This window comes from Aphelocoma coerulescens, chromosome 5 (assembly GCF_041296385.1).
Source record: "Aphelocoma coerulescens isolate FSJ_1873_10779 chromosome 5, UR_Acoe_1.0, whole genome shotgun sequence".
Taxonomy (NCBI): domain Eukaryota; kingdom Metazoa; phylum Chordata; class Aves; order Passeriformes; family Corvidae; genus Aphelocoma; species Aphelocoma coerulescens.
The window spans coordinates 32917169-32934663 of record NC_091019.1 but is presented as its reverse complement, the minus strand read 5'-3'; the positions used below and the strand labels follow the sequence as shown (position 1 = coordinate 32934663).

General features: G+C 40.4%; 1 protein-coding gene across 9 annotated transcripts in view; it reads left to right on the top strand.

Moving 5' to 3' along the window:
• The window catches only part of SMOC1 (SPARC related modular calcium binding 1), a 150858-nt gene that overhangs the window by 78900 nt on the left and 54463 nt on the right, over positions 1–17495 (top strand). For all 9 annotated transcript variants that reach the window (XM_069017573.1, XM_069017572.1, XM_069017569.1 and 6 more), the window contains one exon: positions 2323–2370. In XM_069017573.1, the coding sequence (XP_068873674.1) occupies positions 2323–2370 (48 nt within the window). The remainder of the gene's footprint in view (positions 1–2322; positions 2371–17495) is intronic.

Sequence of the window (17495 nt, the reverse complement as noted above, 5' to 3'; positions counted from 1 at the left end):
GCAAGGCTCTGTAAGAAAAACCACTAAGGTAACAACCTGTGGCAGCCAGGGCAAGAATCAGTGTTGCTGTGTATAGCAAAACTGAAGATCTGCTGAACAGATGGGATAACTTTTTTCCATAAGCTATATTTTAAAGAAGTGGTTCTTGGGCTGTATTTTGCAGGACATGGAGTAATTTTTTGTACAGGGTGATTTCAGTTAATTTATGAAGGTGGTTCTGTGCAAACTGTCAGTTTCTGGGGTCCTGCTGTTATAATGAATTTGGGTCTTTTGACCATGTTACTTAGTTTAGGATCCATGTGTTTGTGTCATGGGGTGGGCAGCACTAGGCTTGCACCACAGCTCTTAAGAGGGAGGTCCAGAACCAGGCTGTTACTCATGTTTATTAAGTGATGTGTTTCTGGGCACTCAGGCTGGCATTACTTTGTTGCCCAGCAGTCTATTGAGACCAAATCCACAATCTTCTTTAAAACAGAGTAATGCTGTTTTTCTTTCTTCTCCTCACCATTCAATATGGTAGCCCATGGCTGAAGTGGAATGAGATTGGGCTCTAGATTGTCAAGTGGATCAGTAGTGGTCCAGCTTTATGAGCAGTGGTGAACAGTGCTGCTGTGATAACACCACAGTAAACACAGGCAGTGCTGGGAAGCGGTTCTGTACTTTGGGGAGAATTGAACTGTGAATTGAACACTAGAACTGTGCTGCCCTTCTCACTTTCGTCTCCCCCCCCCCCCCCCCCCCCCAAAAAAAAAAATTAAAGAAGAAAGAAAAGGCAGTAGGCATAGGAGTGTGCTTCTAAAATGTTCAGCGCTGCCACGTAAACACTGCTGTTATATCTGGCTTCATGCTCTACAATCTGCACCTCAGAGGTTTTTAATATGGTTTTCCTCTCACACCTTGCAGTGTTTGCCCTTTATGTGAAAGCATGACAGCAGTCAAACCTTTGGGGTTTTGAATTTTTCTCACCTTATCCAGTGTCCTCTTGGCTGTAGGGTGTTCTGTGGTAATAAGCAAACATAAGTGACTTGCATAAGGGTTTGGGTTGAGTGGGAGAGCTGTCTGAGAACCAGTGAGCCAATGTACCTTGAGGAGATGCTCGGTTTTTCACAGGCACGTGGGAAGAAAAGAGTATTAATATCCTATTTTAGTGTCAGGTGCAGTGCTACAGTAATCTGGCTTAAACCTTTAGAATACGACTTTGACACCATTTCGAGTATATGATTTTGGTAGGGCGTGTTTTAGAGTTTTACTGATCTATTCAGTTGGTCTTGTGCTGTTTATAAAATTGTGTTGCAGAAAAGTGAAGTCATGTTGTATTGTAGGACACAGATGTTAGGCATATGATGACTGATACTGAGTTTGTGCACACTACTTGTAATTCAGCAGTAATCTGTGATGAATTGATCTGCAAGTGAAAGTGCCCAGGCAACAGAGTTTACCTTCAGAGTTTGTCTTGATCATATTCTTGGGCCTGTCAGAGCTGCCTTCTTTAAAGCTGACTTTTGATCCATGTTTCCTGAATGTTCAATAATCATTGGAGCTGTTTAGTAATGGTGAATGAAAGAATCAGTTTCCTGTGAATAAAGCTATTAAAAAAAAAAAAAGAAAAAAAGCTTGTCACGGTTTCTTATACACTTTGGTAATGGATTTATTTGAAAAGGTTTTATTACCTGTTCAAGTTTTAGTAGAAAACTGTGATGAAGCACTAAAGCAGAGTGCAGAAACAAGCATAGAATCATACATACTATGTGACCATCTGACTTATAGTAAACAACCCAAGATGTGTTCTATTCAAGTACATGCTGGATCTTATTCAGTGTCCCATTTCAAACAGCTGGGGATGTTCAGGGGTTGGTTGAAATCAATTTTCTGCAAATTGTCCCACTTAATCCCTTTCCTTTAGAATACTGTGCTTGCATTCCCTGCACACTCTCCCCATCTGTTTTTGATTTGTTCTTCCTGACATTTGCAAACGAAAGAAGTGACTCTTATTGATCTTTCCTTCTTGCCCTTGGATTTTTTCCAGGTTTCTTACTAGCATGCTGCTCTGTTGAGGTCTTTCAAATCACTAGATCCAGCTACTAAAGATTTCTTGTTTACCCTTATCCCGATTTAACATCTTAATGCATAAAACTTCCTGTTGCTTTTCACATTGGTTGAAGCCACTGGCTTTCTGAGTCTTAAATGGAGCTGTTGACAAGTAAAATAGATGCTTTATGGGTTGAGATATTGACTGTATTAATGTGATATCATATATTGTGTGATTGTGCAGCATCTAAATTGATGGCTTTCTTTTTCTCTTCTTTTTATTCTCCCCTTTAGGTTCTGTAACTGATAAACCATCAAGCCAGGGTAATTCGGGAAGGAAAGGTGAGTGGAGTCCTGTGCTTCACCAACTTGTTTTGTGATAGCAGCTGCCCAGCCAAGTCCCTTAAGATAGCTCAGAACATGGCTTCCTAACCAGCTCAGGGTGCAGGGGTGGGTGTGCTATTGGAGCTCCCCTTCAGGAGGAGGAATAAGATGACCATTCTGCTCCCTGTGGAGTAGAAAAGAGTGTGCTCTGCTCTGTGCTCCTCAGCTGAGTTGAAGTACGAGAAAGCTGAGCTTCCCAAAGGAGTGGCTGGCCCAGAATACCCTCTGCTTGTTCACCTTGAAATAACATACTGAGTATTTCTCAGTAGAATCCCTAGAGATTATGGAGGCTGTCAGTATGACTGGTACTCCAGGAAACAGGAGTGCCAATGTCATGGTTGTGGCTTTGTATGCACTGAAAGGTGGGGTTTTTTGACAGCGCATAAAACCCTCTGGCCAGCTGGAGCAGTGCTGGATTAAACCTTAGCGGTGCTTGGAAACCTCACAGGCATTGATTGTTTATGCTCCTGTCTTCAGACCTTGCCTTTCCTGAACAAGGCATTAGATGGGTCATTGTTCTTCTCCTGTGAGTATTTGTAGCTCTTCCCTTTGTCCTCTGGTTTGCATTCACTGAAATGGTTTCGGGAGGGTTGACCACTGAAGTATACATTGAGGAGCAGCCAAACATGTCTTTAGGCCTTTTCTACACCCTAATTTTCAGCCTTTCTCCCCTCTAGCCCCAGTTCAGAGTCAACTTTTGAGTTTGTCTCCATACTCCAGGAAAACTGTGCTGAATGTATCCTCACTTCTGATGGTGAGGATGAATGCTCTTTCCTGGGAGAAGTTCCTGTTTTGATAACTGAAGCAGGATTTTTAGTGCTAACTCTCTAAACCAGTTATTCCTGAAACTTCAAAACCCAGGAAAACACTGACTTTGATCCCAATACTTTAATTTGAGGGGCATCTTCCATGCTGGGAATGTCAATGAGGTCCTGAAAGCACTTAATACGGATTAGGTTGCTCTGTTCAGAGCAGAGATGTATTTTGAGCATATCTGCTCTCCGGTCTGTTGCTTGTATATAATAGCTTAAGAAAAGGTAAGGAGAAGAAAGATGCAAGGAAAACTACTTAGTTGAGACTGAATGCTGAAGCCTGTTTCTTATTTTAGGTAAGGATATGTCTCTTTAAACCTGTAATTATGCATTAATGTGTAATTGGCACCTGAACACATGGTTATAATTCTGTTAATGCCGTCATTGCTAGTCTAGCCTGAAGTACAAGCAAATCAAATAGCTCTTGAAATCTGCATTATTTTTGAGTTATTTGTAAGCTTTTTACCTGGGTAGTCCTGGTCTGTTGTTCTAGAATTGAAAGCAGCTGACATTGGATTTCATGAGAAATAGGAGCAAAAGGGGAAAGCATGTGATCTTGTTTCTTCTTCTTCACTCCCTTTATTAACTCAGAGGTTGGAACATGCAAAAAGAAAACTGTAAATGGTATGAATTAATTTAAAATTTGTAATATAAATTGTTTCTCCTTGGTGCTGCCTATGGCATCCTGTTTCAAGGATGGTATGCTTGGTGATGTGGCTGCAGAAACGTCCTGTGCAGTAACTGTCAAAGGGGAAACATTTCCCTTTGGGGCCAGCATGCTTCAAGCAGTCATGTAAACTTTCTGTCCCCTGCAGTTCTGAATCTGTTTGTATCTGCTGGAAACCCACACACAAGCAAGTCTGGCCCTATTCCATCATGTTAGAAAAGTACTTACGAGCAGCTATTTAATGGGTCTTTTAAAATCAAGAGGGCTTTTAGAAGCTGTAATAATTTGGTTTAAAATTTGATGGACATAGGATTACTTTTTCATCTAGTGATGAAAATGACTAATCTAAAAATTAATTAATCCTTCTTATCAGTGTTTTTTCTTAAGTTACCTTCATTCAAATTTCCAGTATCAGATCCTGTTGTAAGGAAGCTGGAATCAAGAACAGCCTGGCTTTCTTGAAGTAAGACGATTGCTGCATGTCTGGCTTCTCTGAAGACTGATGGCAAGCTAGCATGCACATAACTATCTGTTCTGAGTGTTCAGACACTTGTTTCAAAGATTCCTCTTTGCCAAGTGATAAAAAGGGAAGGATGAGGAGGGTCCAGCAGGAACTGGGTCAGTGATGACCTTTCTATTGTAGAGGCACAACCTGTAAGCTTCTGATACCTCTTTGGGCTACTGCTGTCTGATTTGGGAGCTTTTGGAATTTTCCAATTGCACAGTAGACTCCTCCCTCTCTCCATCCCTGAGTGAGGGTCTTATAGTCAAAGACCATATCTGGCACAGGTACGCTCTTTGGAAGACAAAGCTCTGGGGAAGACAAAGTATAGCTAAGACTCTCAAAAGTGATTTCTTTTGTCTAATTCATACAGGAATGTAAAATATGAACTAATAGACTTCGTGCCTTTCAAGTCTTCCGGGCAAAAGGGTGGAGGCTGCTCTGCCTTAGAAACAGTGTGGATGGGGTAGGCTTACATTGCTGGGTAATAAATGGAGACTTTACTAGCATATTAGCTCTCCTTTTGAAGAGGCAGATTAATGTTGGAAGGAAAAAAAGGCTGGTTATTGGTAATAACTCTTTCTCCAAATCTTATGCCCTCTTTTCCTTCCTGTTTAGCTCTAATTTCTGGGGCTCAGTAGGTATGTTGGAGTACCAGAAGATGTGAGGTAACATATGATTCCACTCACAGGCTCTCTCACTACTGATGAGAAGAAAACAAAATGGCTTTGTGTTCATATAGCTTGGCATGTAGTTCCAGAAGTGGAGCTTTCTGCAGAGAACAAGCAAACATATTGGCAAGAGATACTTCTTATTTTTAAATTCCGTGCTCTGATTATCCATATTTACATTGCTGCTGTTTCTGTATGATGCAATGCCAGTTACTCATACAATTTATCCCATAAGGTAATTAAAATCAAATTAAATTGGCACCAAACTCAAAACTTTAAAATAGGCCATATTGATTTGTTCTGTGTCGGAGAAGCATTCAGTTGCCGGAAGGCAGTGCAGACGTGGGCCTGGGGAGATGGAGGCATGTTTGCACGAGGTGGAATGGAAACCCAGGCCCTCCAGAACATGCTTGCTTTGTGACTTTGCAGTTCAGACACTTACACTGATCTTTCTATGCTGAATTTGTCCTGCAAATGAAGAACAAGTTCCCAAGACCTTTGCCAAGGAATGCAGTTACTCTTCTGTAGGATTAGGATATCCAGAACCTGCAGATTTCTGTTGCTGTCTCTTTTTTTTTATTCTGACTTATTCTTTGTACAGTCCTTTCTCATAAGGAGCTTCTTGTATTAATTTGCTCCAGTTGCTGCTTAGTTTGAAGGTCCTGAGACACTTGGAAAATGCATGCTGTCCTCTAGAGGTCTGGATCTCCCCAGTTTCTCCCCCTAGGATGTTGTTAATGTTCTAAGAAGCAGTGAAAGGCATCCTTGGAGCCAACGTTACTGGCTTTCTTCCCTGCCTAAAGAATGCAGGACATTTCTTTCCAGCCAAAGGGAAATTGTGCCATACTTTGAGACAAAAGAAGTAAACATGAAACAAAATAAAGTTTTATTTTCTTTATCTGTGAAATGTTGGGGCTTTAGCTCAGATTTAGCATATTGCAATCAGGAGGAGTGTCTTTTACAGCCACCAAGAAGGTCTTAAAAGTAGGCTTGTTAGGAATCAGAGGGATATAAAAAACAGCCATGTAACTGCTTATCTCTGTAAAGTCACTTGCTCTTCGTTCTTAAAACTGGAATCAGTTAATTAAAAGTGAGTGAAGAGGAAATATGTTGAAGTGGGAATACTGGTTCATTAGTGGTAGTTTACTGTTCTGGACTACTACTGTATGGTAGCATTTTTAAATTAACTGAGTGAAGGAAATGAAAAGGGATGGTTGGTTCAATGATGTGGGCTTTAAAGATGATGCAACTACAGGGTAAATTTGGGCTGGAGTAACTTTCATTGTCAGTCATGAAAAGTCTTGAGTGGTATGAACTCTCTTTTTCTTTTATAAAGTCTTTTGCAGTGCACAAAGTTCCAGGCCTGTTTTGACTTGTCTCGTTTCCCTATTGTAAAAGCTGACAATAGCATCTGCCATTCCCTGAGTAATTGTTGGTGAAATGTAAGCAGTGATGGCCTTGCAGAAGGCAAAGCCCAGGTTGAGCTTGTTGTACACTTACTATCTTACACGTAGACATGACTCTTGTATGGAGCTGCAAAAAGCTTTCTTCAATGAGTTTTGCAGCCTACAAGAAAATGCTGAAGCACTTTGAGAAACCTAAGATGAGCAACTTGAAATTCCTGCCAATTAAATATGTAGAATTGGGCTCCTTTTTGTGGGTTTAACTGTCAGAAATTAGTTTAAAGGCAGGCTTTGTTGACAGGAAAATTCTGGGCTGCAATTGTGGGCAAGTTGGCCCATTCTGCGGCTTTTCCCCTGCTGTTTTCCAAGAGTCTTACCTCTAGAAAATGCTAAAGGCCCAGTTATGCAGCCAACAGACTGAGCAATTTGAATCAGTAATGAGCCATTAGTGTGAGTCAGTAATTAGGCTGAGCGGTAAAGGGCCACTCTCCTCAGGCAAACCCAAGTGAAGGACAGCTTGTGCTGATGTAAATAAATGGAGCTGCTTGTGCCTGGGCACCTGGAAGCTTTGTCTGCTGGTGGTAAGAAGTCAGGTGCAGCTGGCAGTAATTCACCTGCCCCCAGCTCGCAGGGAGAGGAGCACATGGCCTCCACGGGGACTCGAATGTCTCACAGAAGAGATACTATCTTGACAAAAGCATTAAGTTGAAATGTGACTAAAGCACCAGACTGGGACGTGGTGTTTACCTTCTCCAGATCTTTCTGGATTCAACTAGGTACTGATTAAATCTGAAACACAACTGTGCTGTTACACAAATCGAGCTTCAACTGTGTCTTCAGCCGCATAAATACTGAGAAAATGCTTTGATGTCATTAGCAGTTTGTGGAGAATACAGGAAAGATAGAGAAATACTGAGTGGCCTTCATCAGTAAGATCAAGTAAATACAAGTTTGCTAAGGCCGTATGAAGTCAAGTGATGGTTCCAGCTGGTGAACACCATCTTATGATTAATTTTTTGCAGAACATTAGCAGGTAGCAAGTCTGCAGTGCTACCCAAACAATTCACCTGGATCCCATATGTTAAGTATATAGATTTCAATAAACAATATATACTAACTTGGAAATCTGTATGAAGGAGAATTTTTGTGCAAATATCATTTTCTGAACTGTTTAACTTCATCATGTAATAGCCTAGACTAGGGCTGATGTGTTTGTCAGGTCTCTTACAGGTAAAATATGTATGTGTGCTCAAAATGTGCAAACAGTTTGGTGCTTGTGGATAGAGCTGGGTGTGTAGTGTAGCTATGTGGAAAGTCAGACTGCTATGCATATGTAATAAGTCTGCTTCATGAAAGCAACAGATTTGCTATGTGTGTGTGCTACAAGAGTGCTCCAAGTCTTTCAGATGTGCAAAAGCTTGATTTGTTCTACTGCACACTGATGGTCACAGTTTCTCAGTCTTCCCTGTTAAAATCTGATAGAGTTAGGAAACAATCTATGGGAGAAACATGAATATGTGCTGCTTTTCATGAAACTGACTGAGAAGTTATGGGGAGAGGTGACTGTAACAAAAACTGTCCTGCAACAGCTCAAGTGGGCTGTGAGCAAAAATTTCTGTAGATGGAATTTGTAGCACATAAGATTTTGGTTAGCCCATATTTATATTTCCAAGCAAACTTAGCAGTGGAATTGAAGTTCACTTCCCTGTTATAATATAAAATAGTTCTGTAAAAAATACTATTAACTTAATCAGTAGGTTTGCCAGTTTGTAAATAGTCAGAATTCTCTCTGGTTCCTATTGCTCTCTCTAGACTGTGTATAATCTACAAAATTATTTATTAAGTTCCAGTTAAATGTAACTGTAGAAAGCAAGTTGATTTCACGGGTATGGTAGACTGCAGTTTGCCAGTATGAGAGATTTTATTAGATAGCAAGAACACAACTTTTAACTGGGAATTGTGATCAATTTTTGTGAGAACAGAGGAATGTAATTTTACAATACTGTGTATATTGGATCATTTTTCCAGAGCAGAGCAATGTTCTAAAAAGCTCTTAGATATATCACAGGAAGCAAACAGATTTTTTTGAAATATTAGAGTCTAGAAGTAAAACCTCAAATTTGTTACCTAGACAGTAGAACTAAAACCAGTCCTTTTGGTTCCCCAAATCACTGCCTTGTCTGAAATGGTTTCGTTTTCATCAAGACTTTTTGTAGGCCTCAGAACATATGTATCAAATTTGAGGCTGAAGAAAGTTTCATTGGCAAGTATAAAAAGAAGGCAAATTCTGTTTTAAAGTGTATTTTGTTTGATACAATACAAGAATTCTGCTTTCATCTATAAAGTAGCAGTTCCAATCGGTAGCTTAGTCTATATAATATGACTTAATAAAATTGTAGTTTACGAGTGTTATTATAGCAATCTACAGACAACTCATGTCTGTAATGTCTTAAGAACAGCTGTAAAGGTTTTTAAATTATTAAGTCATAGTATTGAGCAACCTGGTGAGTAGATCTAATAAGTAGACTAACAATTGATTAAACAACATCTGTTAAGGTATTATTAACTGTTTATGTGCTATACGTGGATTTCTGGTGTCTGATCATTACAACTTGCAGAGAAATGGAATAAATTTGGGGTCTGTTGAGCTGGTTTTGTTGTTTAAATACTTCATGTAGGCTCAAAACCTTTTCTTTTTTTAAAGAGTTGTTGAAATTATTCTTCTCATGCTCTATAGAATTTAGCCATCTGAATGTTAGCATTGTTTTCTTTCAAATCAGAGTAATGCACCAGGAAATGTGTTTTGTCGTGGTGCAGGTGTTTGGTCAAGGGGCTGGAAGTACTTTCCTTTCAACTCCTTTGCCCCATGAGCTCTGTCAAAGTTTCTCTATAAGAGAGATAAACTATGAAATTGGGAAGGGAAAGCTTGAATGCATGCAGACCATGTGTGCCTGTAAATAAGGTAGGGAGAAGCTAAAGAGGTAACCCCAATGTTTGTTCAAGTTCCTGAGATGGCACCTAGGGGAATTAAGGCTTCTTCACAACAGATCTAGCCGGAATAACAGCTTTCCTCTGTGTGCTCATCTGGACTTTTGTTCTCTGTTGACAGCAAGGGAGCTGTACTGCAAAATGCTTTGATAAAAGCGAAGGATGGGAGAAGTCTTCCCCACAGACTGAACTTTTCTGGGCAGTATCTGTGTCTTTTATTACATGTTCCAATGCTCAGCTTGGTGCTCAGTTTCTGATGGGACCTTTAGGTGCTGCAGCAAAGCAATTTGTGTAAGGACTTGACAGGTTTCATCTTGACTGCTCAGCTGCTCACAAATTGCCATTAAATTAGGTGGTTCTTAAAATCAGTTGTCTCTGGTTAATTTTGAACAATCCATCTGTAGATGTCTGGCAGTCTGTAACTTGAGGATTGACCTTAATCTTAAAATAAAAACATTTTAATGTTGTGAATGTGTTGTCACTTATACCCTGTGTACAATGAGATGCTTTGTTCTGTGCATACACATTTCCTTCTGAAACACATTAGATCCCTTGGAGGTCTTTCCAGCAGTAGTGTTACTGTATCTGATTCCCTCTGTTCTCCATTCTTTCTCTTACAGAAACTGTTCCTTTGGTTTCATCATCAAATTGAAAACCTCCTTTCAACAAAGTTCAGATCCTGGGGTGAAAAAGCTGGAGCTATGTAGTTAGAGAGCAAAGTTATGCTTACTCACTAAAGCTCTGACACTCCTCTTTAATGATCCAGGGATGAAGAAAACTTGTGGAAACAAGTGGTAGAAAAACATCTGCCCCCCCCCCCCCCCCCCATCCCTTTTTCTTCATTTTCACACATGCAATACAGATATATCACTGAGGTATCCATTCTCTTTGCCTGCAAGGAAATGAAAAGGCATATTGTAAGCCCAAGGCTAGTCTGGTTGTCAGCCAGGAATTAGTCCTCTAAAGGAGAAAGGGAGAGGGGCTGGCGAGAGAAGAAGCTGGAAATGAGGAGCTAGAAGGGGAAAAGTACGCTCTGAGATAGGCTGACTGCACATGGCTAAAGGTGGAAGGGGTCTTGTGCTTCCTCAGTATGCAGGTGTTGGGAGAAAGGAAGGCAGCTTATACACAGGCATGTGTCTGGGGGAGCAGGGTCAAAAATTTAGACTATTTACTTAATCCCTTGGAAAGGCTTTTTTCTCTTCTGTTTTCTTTTTGTGTTTAACAGACTGCTTTACAGGGGACACGTGTGGTAATTAACACATGCAGCTGTAGGGCTTCAACCATATGTCTGAATTTCAAATGGCCATTGATCTGGCAAATTTGCTGCCGTCTCCAACCCCCCACTTATAGGCCTTGGAGAATTTATAGAGTCTTTACCTTGAAGAGACCAGAGCTGGAAGGAGAGGAGTGAAAGGGAATGTGAGTGATATTGGGTAGAGAAGAAAGGAAGACTGGTATTCTAATCACACCCTTCATGCCCCTTGCCCCAGCTCACCATATATTTTCAGGTAGCTTCTAAAATGTTTCCAAAGCTAGGGATCTTGTTATTACTATATAAAGCTTGCATAATACTTGTTAATTTTTTTCATTGTTCAGCACAGCAGTCTAAGATGAGAATCAGAACAATGTCCTTGCAGGCATTTCAGATGTGCTCCCTTTTCTACAGCTGCAGATATCTGGGCTCTTACACAGCCTACAAGTGACAAGGTGGTAGTTGATCGTGGACTCTGAGCAGCCTTTCAGGAGAGGTAGTTGAGGAGGGGGTATCTGTTGGGCTGTGTGGAAATAGAGAATACTTCACATCAAAGTAGAGGCTCCTGAAAAAAAAGTGATATACTGTAGGTAGAATAAAGCCAGAGAGGCTAAACTAAACAATCATAAGGTGGTTGTTGCTTTTGCCAGCAGTGATCAGGCAGCTGTTGACAGTGCTGTAGAGCTTTTTGCAAACTTTGCTCAAAGTTTGGGGCAATGTCAAGTGCTAAAAACCTTGCTATGAGATATAGTGCCTTAGAAATATTTTGCTTATGTGTGGAAACTTTTTTGCTCCCTGTTTTATTTCAAATGTCACTCAAGGCAGTGAGCCAAACAGAGGATGGTTCAAAATTAAGATACTGTAGCTTAAAATCCTGTGGTATCTGTAATACTTGTAGTGTTTACAGGGTGAGATAAAAATGTGTTCTTCTACCAAGTACAAAGCTGTTAAAACGTTAAGCATCTCCTCTTCTGCTTCCTTCCTTCAATCTATTTTTAAACATTCTCAGTGCTAGCTATTGCTGGTTTCTTGATCTCATCACTCACTCTACAGTGTAAGTAATGCTGATGCTTTGGAGGTGTTTCTGCTTTGGATAAAAAAAAAGCCACCAACAAACATTCCTAATAGTCTATACTCCAACTTTTGCCAACTGTGATTTACGCAGCATGTGTAATATTGCTGCTCTGTTTTTCTCTGTTGTGCTGCTTCTCTCCAGTTTCCCTGTGAAGCTTAGTGCCAGGACTGTCTAGAGCAGCCATGTATTACTTTGCCTCTTCTAACTCGCCTCCCTTTTCTCTGTTTGTTACTACAGAGAGTGCTCCTCCTTGGAACAAGATGGCCCAACATCCCTTGTATGGATTGACAATAGCTTTTCCAAATAATTTGGTTGTAGCCTATATTAATATGTACTTGGATGCAGTTTTTACTGCACAGATACAGAGCCTAATTCTTTATTCAGTGTTTAACAATTGAAAGGAACTAAGCTTTAATAATCTCCCTGAGGAAAAAGGTTGTTTCAATTCTTCCTCTCATCTTCATTACCTTGATCCTTTTCTGTAGAAAAAAAGGGGAAGTGCTGGATTTACAGCTGTATGATTGCTGAGATGTATTTACCACAGCAAAGCTTTTCTATGCCATCTGACCCATGAAGGTGTCTGCTGGTCAAAATGAGCCTTGGAGACTCTGTTTTGAAACTGAGTGCCATCCCTACAGCTGGCTGCCGTTGGTACTGGGTGAATAGGTCATCATTCTTCAGCAAGTGTTAAGTAGTCATGATTTTTGGTAACAGGTAGTTTTTGGTGCTGTGTGTTATGGCCAGTCCAAAAAAACATGTAGTTCTCCCTGATTCTTTTAGCTGTGTCTCTGTTTTCCCCTCAGGCGTGTGTCTCAGTAGGGGGATGACATTAGACTCTTGAAAGACAGCTTCAAGTATGCAGCTGAATGAATTATATTCTTTGCTCCCATTGGGAGCCTCTTTCTGCAGCCTGTATGTGTTCTTTAGCTTTGAAGGCATTCCAATAGCCTTCCCAGGTGTTGTCGTAGCTGATTTTTTACACACTGAAATTGTTGCTGGTACATAAGGAGAAGAGCCACGCTCCATGGTGGTCGAGATTCATTTCTTTAGCCATGCAGAACATTGCTAGCAGCTGTGAAACATCAGTCTGCAATGACAGGCAGGCTGAGATCCTGTCTGAAAACTTACCCAGATGACGGAAGCTGAGCTGGGACTCTGAGCTTCGTTCCCCTTCTCCTTTCCCAACAAGTAGTTGAAGTGGAGTGTTTTAAACATTCTTATGTTGCTAGTGAGGATGGGCTCATAGCTTGTCTGCTGCTAGAAACTATGTCCTGAAATTATCTTAATTATTAATTATTCATTATTGTGAAATAAATGTATAAGTCAACATGTGGTGCTTACATGTAGCATTTCTAGGCAAGCTTTTCAGTGGGGCTAATGGACTCTAGTCTAAAGAGGGATTTTAGTGTTGCCCCTGCTGCTGCCTAGCTTATTTCAGAAGAGATATGAACAAAGTAAAAGCGAATGAATTTTGACACCATGGGATTGAGGATATGGTCATCTTTCAAGGTAAAAGTATTGTATAGCTTATACAGTCATTAAAAAAAAAGGAAGTTTTGATTATTAACTCAGCAAAGTAGCCAGAACAGCAGGTGGATAGAAAAGATGCAGCAATACCAGGGAAATAGTCCCTTCTGCCAAAGAATTGCAGTATTTTGCCTATGATGGAAAGGAGGAACTAAGCTCAAAGGGAGAAAGGCTTGAATCTGATAGAGTGGAAATGATAGATTAAGAAAAACTACTTGCATCTTAGCATCTTAGCAGCTCCCTCAAGAGCCTTTGAATGGATATGCAGGTTCTTTTACTTTTTTTTCTCCTTTCTTTTTTTTTTCTCCTTTCTTTTTTTTTTCTCCTGGCAATTTAAGCCACTCTGGGAGTGAACTTAAGGTTTTTGACTTAAATCAATAAAATTAAAACCATTAGCAACCTAGTCGTTGTTCTCTTTGGGGCAGTGACATTAACTGGAGGCTTGGTTCTGTGGTAGGAGTTGATGACAAGAGCATGTATTTCTAAATCACTGGATGATTTCTGTCCAGCCTAAGGAATAAAACTGCTGCTGGGATTGTTGCAGGAGGGTGAGAATAACAAGTCTCTGAAAGTGGGGAAGGGCACAGCGGGGACAATGTCTTCACAGCTTGACAGTGATTCCATGTTGATCAGAAATAAAGCTTTTTGTGCAAATCTAAACTGAAGATGGTCTCGAAAGTAACCTGCCCTTTATTACCTGCTTCGCCTTTTTAACAGGTAAGGTTCAAATCTGGCCTTGGGCATTTATTTTTCTTATTACTTCCACATTTTTGAAGAGACCTGTTCTGCCTTCTGGGAAGGAATTTGGCTGTGAAGTCTGAAAACTGTAAAACTGCAATAAGGTAAATCTATGTGCAGTGGCAGGTTTTCTCCATTCAAGCTTACTTGCATTTGACCTCAGAAATGCTCTGATAACCAAACGAAAATCTGATCATCTGCTTCTTTAACCCATATCTTATGCACAAATTGCTTTTATAGAGAAGATCATCTGTGTCTTGGAGTTTGGCCCAAAAATGAACTGAGAGTTCTAGTTCTAAACAACAGGACTGTGTGCAGTTTCCTTATTTTGAGTTACATCTGTACTCAGGCTACCTGAGGGATACTGCTGCTTCTTGTCCAAAACTTCAAGCCTGAAAAATTGGTTGAGACTGTGATTTACTGTTTACAATTTGGAGAGAAACTGGCTGCAGACCAAGAAATCTTATTTCACAGGTTTTGAGGTTTTGAATCCCTCACTTATTTCTCACTAGAACAAAAGAGAGATCACACAAACTTGTGGCTCCCTGCTGTCCTCTCAAATTAGTTGATTGCAATATATTGGGGATTTTAGCTTGAGAAAGGGGAAAGCAAAGGGTGAGTCTCAAGTTTGAATTAGATGAGTGCTCTTAAATAATGGCTTTAATAATCTTAAGGTAGTTTGTCTTCTGCTTGGAAGCATGCGCATATACTTGAGGAAAATGTTCTTTGGAATGCTACATTTCTGTAATTGTGTTAAAACAACAACTTTTCACAAGTAATGAAGCAAATTTACATCATGAGAAAGCTCAGCTTAATTCTCTGATCTTTATAGCTGCTGCTTGTTCCAATAGCATGTAGTGTCTCTGAACTGACACCAAAATCCTTACGAGTGCTGCCATCGAAGTGGTAAAGTATAATGGCTCAGTTTTCAACTGCCTTGTCTTCCATGCAGCAGTACTAAGAAGATGTTTTTTCTCCCCAGAAAGGTTTGCATACCTTACAGAAGGGAGTCAGGTATTTTAAGGGGTAGTTACCATAGGGCTTGGTTCAACCTGTAAAGTTCAAATCTGAATCTGGATCTGAACTTTCCCAGAGGTACGGAGTGGTTTTGGACATTGTATTGATTTGACCTATTATAGTGCAAGCTCTGAAATGCAGGTCCAGATGTGGGCTGGGATTTTGTATCTTCCCAAGTATGAGACATTAAGGGTCAGTTTTACATGACACAATTGAAATAATATAAAACTGGATCTCATGTTGAGGAAGGTGTCTATAGCATTATGTGTGAAGGGTAATATCTTGCTATGTCTTTATTTTTCAAAAGAAGCTGTTTAAAGGCTGAAAAGAATGAGAGGTTAGAGGGCAGGTTTCTTTTGGCTAGTCAATGTAGAACTACCTTTAGAACTTATGCAGTACATAAGCACTTTGGATTTTAGAGAGATTCTGTCTGAATCTCGAGGTTGAATAGTTTTAAAGCCACTGAATCCCAGAGACTAGAGCATTGCTATTAATGAGTGCTGCTCCAGACCCCTTTTGACACGTTTGCTTTTGAAGGACCAGGCCTAGGAAGAGGGGGCTCTTTGTCTGTGGTCAGAATAAACTCATTGTACACCCAGACAATTAACTCTTCAATCGACTTGCCAGCCTCTGTAAAGCACTCCACTCCCCTCTCTGTCTGCCTCCAGTTCTATTCAGACACTTAAACACACCAGTGTTTTCTGTTTATTATTCTGAAAAAGTCCTTCACAAGAATAGTCAGAGCAGATCAACATTGTCCTCCCAGCAGCATTTATCTCTGCCTGGCAGTGAGTGTGTCAATCAGGAATCAAAAAGCCAAACAGAGGAGGCTTTGAATTGTGTCACAGGGGTCAGAGTTACTTCCAGCTGTCTGTGCATGGGATAGGCTTTCTTGCAGGACGAAGAATTGTGCTGCCAAACAAACACTGCGTACATTGGACCACAAAGTCCTTGGGGCTTGAGTGGCTTTTTTCATGTTGATGCACCTGCAAGGGAGATGTGAGAAGGAAGTGGGGGGAACTAATGCCTTCCAGAAGGCACGGGGAAAGGCTCCTTATCCTATCTGGTTGATGCCTGGAATGCAGTGCTGAAATAAAGGCTGCCTGCATCCATATGGCATACAGAATTGTTGACGTAGGAAGAGAAAAATTACTGCAGTGACAGAGCAAGTCAGCCTTGGCAGTTAAGAGCTCATTAAGCCATACAGAGCCCTTCCATGTTTAGCACTTAGGCATATTTTCACCTTTTTAAGTCCATATCCAAGTGTTTGGGGGTTGTTATATCCAAAGGGAGTACATTGCTGCTGTTTCTTAAAATTAAAGGTATAAAGAGTGAGAACTTGGCTTTTGCTGATTTGATTTAAAAATTTGGGGTTTTTTTCTTAACAGCTGTGGGATCTCCATGTATAGAAGTGGTTGGACTTGATGATCTTAGAGGTCTTTTTCAACCTAAATGATTCTATGGACAGGAGTGTGAAAACTTGGCAGGGAAGTCTATCTGCACTGGTGTGTTTTCATTTCAGCTGCTTGCAAAAAGTTATCTTGATTAGCCAGATTGTAAGAATTTTTTTGCATGAATGCTGACTTTCTGCACTTATATTGGCAATATATGTCTGTACATAAAAGTTCGCATAGACTATTAAATTAATTATGACTTGCTGAAATTACTTCATTTAATGTAGGGAAGGATTGTGGTTAAGGCAACAATTTGCTCCACCCCTACAATACCAGAAGGGACATGTATTTTTGTTTAAGACCCCATGTAGTGCAAACACAAAACACAAGTTTTGTTGTATTTTTTCTTTTATTTTTTTTTTAATACTTAAAATACCCTGGACCTGGGGGTAATACATAGAAATGTCAAAGACAAAACTGCATCTTCAAGATTCAGGAACTGCGTGGATACAAGGAGCCTAATTGACCTGGGAGGTCTTTGTTCATCTGACCAGAGTTACTAAAGCCACAGGAATGAGTATGTATGACTTAAGTCCCTCTGGAGTACCAAAGCCTCTTCTCCCTTGCTGTTGACTTGACAGGTTTGCTAAAGACTTTGCTGCATCGAGCAGGACATGCTAAGAGTTCACTCATTGTCCTGGCGCTCTGTGCTCTAAGTTGCTTGTTTAGCTTTAGCTATGCTCTCTAATGACTGAGCCAAAACCAGATGATGGTAAGGGAAGGAACCACTTGACACTGGAAGAAGGCTACCTCTTCCCAGAGCAGAGCTATGCATTTAAAGTTGTCATCTGCTTATTCTCTCAGTCTGACTCAAGTCTGGGAAGCATTGATATTCAAGCTATAGACTTACAAAAAAGACTAGATTTTGTTTAAAGCCTGGATGATTGACTCTGTCAACACCTGTGCTCTTCAAAATGGAAGAAGTGTTTACAGATTGCCTCATGGATTCCAGTGAGAACACAACATTAGCCTCCCAT